The sequence below is a fragment of the Pelophylax lessonae genome, assembly GCF_965119305.1.
Source record: "Pelophylax lessonae genome assembly, chromosome: 3".
NCBI lineage: Eukaryota > Metazoa > Chordata > Amphibia > Anura > Ranidae > Pelophylax > Pelophylax lessonae.
In genome coordinates, this window is record NC_138770.1 from 298,876,667 (window position 1) to 298,882,380 (window position 5,714).

General features: G+C 43.5%; 1 protein-coding gene across 1 annotated transcript; it reads right to left on the reverse strand.

Moving 5' to 3' along the window:
• Nucleotides 1-4,516: 4,516 nt before the first annotated feature.
• Nucleotides 4,517-4,732, reverse strand: LOC309550497 (small nuclear ribonucleoprotein F-like; the record flags this gene model as incomplete). The annotated part of the gene is made up of 1 exon (XM_082250865.1): nucleotides 4,517-4,732. One exon carries the CDS (start codon nucleotides 4,730-4,732, stop codon nucleotides 4,517-4,519), a length of 216 nt encoding a protein of 71 aa, XP_082106991.1.
• Between the last annotated feature and the right edge of the window lie 982 nt (nucleotides 4,733-5,714).

Below are 5,714 nucleotides of genomic sequence, written 5' to 3' on the forward strand. Positions count from 1 at the left end.
CAGTACGGTATTTGTATATTGATATCATATCCCCTCTCAAGGCGTCTCTTCTCCAGAGAGAATAAGTTCAATGCTTGTATTCTTTCCTCATACTGTAGCTGAAGTCCTCCGTTCCCCTAATTATCTTTGTTGCCCTTCTCTAGGACTCTCTCCAGTTCCAGCACATCCTTCCCGAGGACCGGTGCCCAGAGTGGGAGAATTATCGTTTTATCTCTGGAGTGAATCCCCTTTTTTATACATGCATGTGGAGAACAGAGCCCAGTCGGGAAAGTTTTTGTAGTGGTGGCCCAGCAGACCATACAGGTAAGAGCTTGATGGAGCAAACAGGTATTTATAACACCTTGAAGTCAGTGAGGGGAGAGGGAGCAAAACAAATATAACAGTACAAAATGTACAGTTATCCTTCAAAACGATATTAAAGGCGGATTAAAAAAAAACAAACATGTTACACCTACCTGACTTGGGCAGTGGTTTTGCACAGAGAAGCCCTGATCCTCCTCTTCTCCAGTTACCATCCTGGCCCTTCCCTCCTGCTGAATGCCCCCATAGCAAACTGTCTCTGTGTTTTTATTTGTTTTTTTCTTTTTGACACTTTTTTGGGCAAATGAATAGGGGTACAATGTACCACATACTTATTCACATAGGGGGAGGCCAGGATCTTCCAAAGGGGCTTCCAGACTCCGATAAGCTGCCCACAGACCCCCACAACCACTGGCCAGGGTTGTGAGGAAGAGGTCCTTGTCCCCAACAACATGTGGACAATGTGCTTTGGGGGGCAGAGCCCCCCTGCCCCAAAGCACCCACACATGTTGGGGACATGAGGTCTGGTTTAGTTCAGGAGGGGGCACTCGCTTGTCCCCTCCCTTTCCTGGCCTGACAGGCTGCATGCTTGGATAAGAACCTGGTATGGATTGGGAGGGGACCCCCACACAGTCTTTTTTCTCAAATTCATGTTCAAAACCGATGACATGTGCAATTCAGATGCATTCCCATAAAGGGCAATGCGCTGAAAATTTGCATCTGAACTGCACTGCAGTGCTCAGAAAATGCACCCAGTGAATTCACAGTGCAGCTGCACCGCAGATATGTGAACCAGCTCCATAGAAAGCCAGTTTGGTTTACATGTCATGTGAATTGGTTGCAGTTCAAAAGGCATCCAATTCGCATATACAGTATCTCACAAAAGTGAGTACACCCCTCACATTTTTGTAAATATTTTATGATATCTTTTCATGTGACAACACTGAAGAAATGACACTTTGCTACAATGTAAAGTAGTGGGTGTACAGCTTGTATAACAGTGTAAATTTGCTACCCTCTCAAAATACCGCAACACAGCCATTAATATCTAAACCGCTGGCAACAAAAATGAGTACACCCCTAAGTGAAAATGACAACATTGGGCCCAATTAGCCATTTTCCTTCACCAGAGTCATGTGACTCATTAGTGTTACAAGGTCTCAGGTGTGAATGGAGAGCAGGTTTGTTAAATTTGTTGTTATCACTCTCTCATACTAGTCACTGGAAGTTCAACGTGGCACCTCATTACAAAAAACTCTCTGAGGATCTCAAAAAAAGAATTGTTGCTCTACATAAAGATGGTCTAGGCTATAAGAAGATTGCCAAGACCCTGAAACTGATCTGCAGCACGGTGGCCAAGACCATACAGCGGTTTAACAGGACAGGTTCCACTCAGAACAGACCTCGCCATAGTGGACCAAAGATGTTGAGAGCACTTGCTCAAAGTCATATCCAGAGGTTGTCTTTGGGAAATAGACGTATGAGTGCTGCCAGCATTGCTGCAGAGTTTGAAGGGGTGGGGGGGTCAGCCTGTCAGTGATCAGACCATACGCTGCACACTGCATCAAATTGGTCTGCATGGCTGTCGTCCCAGAAGGAAGCCTCTTCTAAAGATGATGCACAAGAAAGCCAGTTTGCTGAAGACAAGCAGACTAAGGACATGGATTACTGGAACAATATCTTGTGGCCTGATGAGACCAAGATAAACTTATTTGGTTCAGATGATGTCAAGCGTGTGTGTGGCGGCAACCAGGTAAGGAGTACAAGGACAAGTGTGTCTTGCCTACAGTCAAGCATGGTGGTGGGAGTGTAATGGTCGGGGGCTGCATGAGTGCTGCCGGCACTGGGGAGCAACAGTTTATTGAGAGAACCATGAATGCTAACATGTACTGTGACATACTGAAGCATGATCCCCTCCCTTCGGAGACTGGGCCACAGGGCAATATTCCAACATGATAACGACCCCAAATACACCTTCAAGACGACCACTGCCTTTCTAAAGAAGCTGAGGGTAGCGGTGATGGACTGGCCAAGCATGTTTCCAGACCTTAAATCCTATTGAGCATCTGTGGGGCATCCTCAAATAGAAGGTGGAGGAGCTCAAGGTCTCTAACATCCACCAGTTCTGTGATGTCGTCATGGAGGAGTGCAAGAGGATTCCAGTGGCAACCTGTGAAGCTCCGGTGAACTCCATACCTAGGAGGTTTAAGGCAGTGCTGGAAAATAATGGTGGCCAAACAAAATATTGACACTTTGCGCCCAATTTGGACATTTTCACTTAGGGGTGTACTCTCTTTTGTTGCCAGCAGTTTAGACATCAATGGTTGTGTGCTGAGTTATTTTGAGGGGGCAGCAAATTTACACTGTTATACAAGCTGTGCACTCACTACTTTACATTGTAGCAAAATGTCATTTCTTTAGTGTTGTCACATAAAAAGATATAATAAAATATTTACAAAAATGTGAGGGGTGTACTCACTTTGTGAGATACTGTATGTGAATAGAGCCTAAGAGGGGAGGGGCACTGCTTCACACAGAAGGTTTTTTTACCTTCATGCATAAAATATATGAAGGTAAAAGACCTTGAGCTTTTACAACCACTTTGAAGGAAACCTTTCCTGGGAGAAGTATGGAGGCTGCATTGCCTGGCTGCAATGCCTGGCTTCTAAACCCTCTCTATTTCAATATGTTCAGTAAAGTGTGAATAAAAGAATTGAGGGTAAGAATAACAGGTATGCGACTGGTATTTTTTGGAAATGGCAATGGCAGTCTCCAAAAGGAAAGTGATGCAAATGTCAAACAGTAAAAGTGGGTTGAAATAATAAACTTACAATAATAACAGTTATGCCATAAATACAATCTACTTTTTTGGTTTCTTTATTATCAAGTTGTGTTTACTGGAACCAACAGTACTTTTTAGTCCCTATCAATGATCCTTATTTATGTGCTGTTATGCTTTTAGGCTAAGGTCACACTTGTGATCCTATCGCCAGCAGCTTTGGCAGTGAGGTGCTGTTCCCTAGCTGCTGAAAATGCTATAAACGGTAAGTGTCAGGCCTGGGCTCGCAGCATTTCTCTTCTCTGTGCTCAGGGTGTTCAGCTTTCGGTTTATTGTCAGCTTTCATAGCTTCCTCAATGGCTCACCTACAGCCAGCCCCTTCTGGCAATTTAAGCTGCCTTGTTCATTCATTTCCTGCCTTTGCCTGGTCAACATATCTGGAGTTTCTCTGCTGTGTTCCAGTCAAAGACTTTGCCAGGCTGACATCCCTTCTGGTTCCTGATCTTGTTCCTCTGCCTCCGACCATGCCGATTACTGGTTTCCTGATCACTGGCTCGTCTGACTTCCCGTTTTGGCTTCCGACCCCTGGCTTATGTTTTGACTATGTTAACTGTTCTGTACCATTGTCTACCATTACATTAAAGGTGTGATTTCACTGCATTTTCTGTCTCAGTCTGATTCATGTTTCCTCACAGTAAGTCAATGGCGAGAGAGCAATGCGGCCTCTTTAGGTAAGGGAGCGACAGGTGAAAATGTTTCACCTCTTGCATGTGTATTTCTATGTAGAGTCGGGCTGAACACTCGGTTCGGTTCACGCCAGAACTCTCGAACAACGCAAACGTTTGGACCCAAACCCCTATTAAAGGCTATGGGACCTGAACTTGAAAAATCTAAAGTGCCCATGTTGAAGGCTTATATGCAAGTTATTGGCCATAACAATGGTATGGGGCCCAGGTACTGCCCTGGGGGACATGTATCAATTCAAAAATGTTTTTTTTTTAAAAATCATTTTTAAATGAGCAGTGATTGTATTCATGCTTAAAGTGAAATGCTAAAAATGAAAAATTCCTTTAAATATAGTGCCTGAGTGGTCCCCTTAGTCTGCCTGTAAAATGGCACATTTGTACCGTGTAGAAAAAAAAAGACATTTAAATAGATTTTCCCTGCAAGCTTTTTTTATTTTGTAAACAACGGCTTGGGGAGACAGTCTGTATGATGAGGCCACAATTTAGTGCACTCAGAGCAAGGTTAGAGATATTTTGGATACATTTTGGTGTCTCTTTGGCAGATTTTGGATGGAAATAACAGGTGCAGAAAAATTGGTCTTTGGGTGTTGGTGGTGCCTTCACACCGTATAGAGGTACTGTTAATACAGTTTTGCAACACAGTGAGCAAGCCTTATATGATAAAGCCAAAATATAGCAACTTAGGCAAAGATTAACTATTTTTTTGGTAAAGTCTGCTGTCTCTTTCACAGACTTTGGATAGAAGTAACCGATCAATATACTCTTCTGTATTGGCGAGCTGCATGTTCATGTAGCCATCCACAGAGACCAGGTATCCCATGTATTCCATACCCCACTTCAGTTTCACCATTACTGACTTACCAGTAAAGCCATTATGGAATGGTTTTGGGTTTAGTGGCAAATACATAGTGCCACTGAAGCTGCCACTGATCTAAAGACCAGTGAAAAGAAGAAAAAAGTTCCCAGTGGAATGTTCTGAGAACACATCACCAGAAAGAACAGGAAATGGCTAGAGGTACTCTTGATAAAAAGAAAGCAAGAATTTTCCTTTCTATAAAAAATGAGAAGTATATGCACCTGTCAAAAAGGTGTGGAAAATCAGGCTTTGGGTGTTGATGGTGCCTTTAGACTGTAACCCTATAGAGGTACATTTGATGAAAGCAAGAACTTACCTTTGTGTAAAAAATCAAACTTATATGCACCTGTGAAATCGGGGCAGAAATTTGGTTGTTGGGTCTTAATTGTGCCCAAAAAACCTATACCAACAAAGTACAGTACTTCAAGATAAAATCTGCACCAACAAAGCTTGGCAGCCTTGACAGTCTTCCAGAGATTCCACATCACAAAAACATTTAAATAGTGATTTTGGCATCAGGGGCTTGATAGCTGCTGCTAATTCAGGACTAATTCATTTTGACAAATGTCAGCCGGTCAACGGAGTCTGTGGACAGACACGCTCTTTTATCTGTCACAAAACCTCCAACAGCACTGAATGCCTGTTAAGAAAGCATGCTGGATTCAGGGCAGCCCAGTAGCTCAATTGCATACTGGGCAAGTAGTGGCCAGTGGTCTATTCTTATGACTTATGACAAGTTTGTGGAGGCATGAGAAGCAGAGTCCTCAGGGTCACTGAGGATTTTACTATCTGGAACTGCCTCCTCCCAGCCACATACTACTCCCAAGGTTTCTGGGGACTGAAAACCATCTCTTAAGGTTTGACTTATGCCTTCCACTGCTTCAATGCCTCCAAAACAGACAGAATCCTCCTCCTAGAATCCGCAATGAGGTGTACTAGAGCGCTAGCTAGTGCTCTAGTACACCTCGTTGTGGATTCTTGTTTGTCTCTCCTCTCCAAGGAGAATTTTTTCAGAGCAGCTTGGGACAGTTTA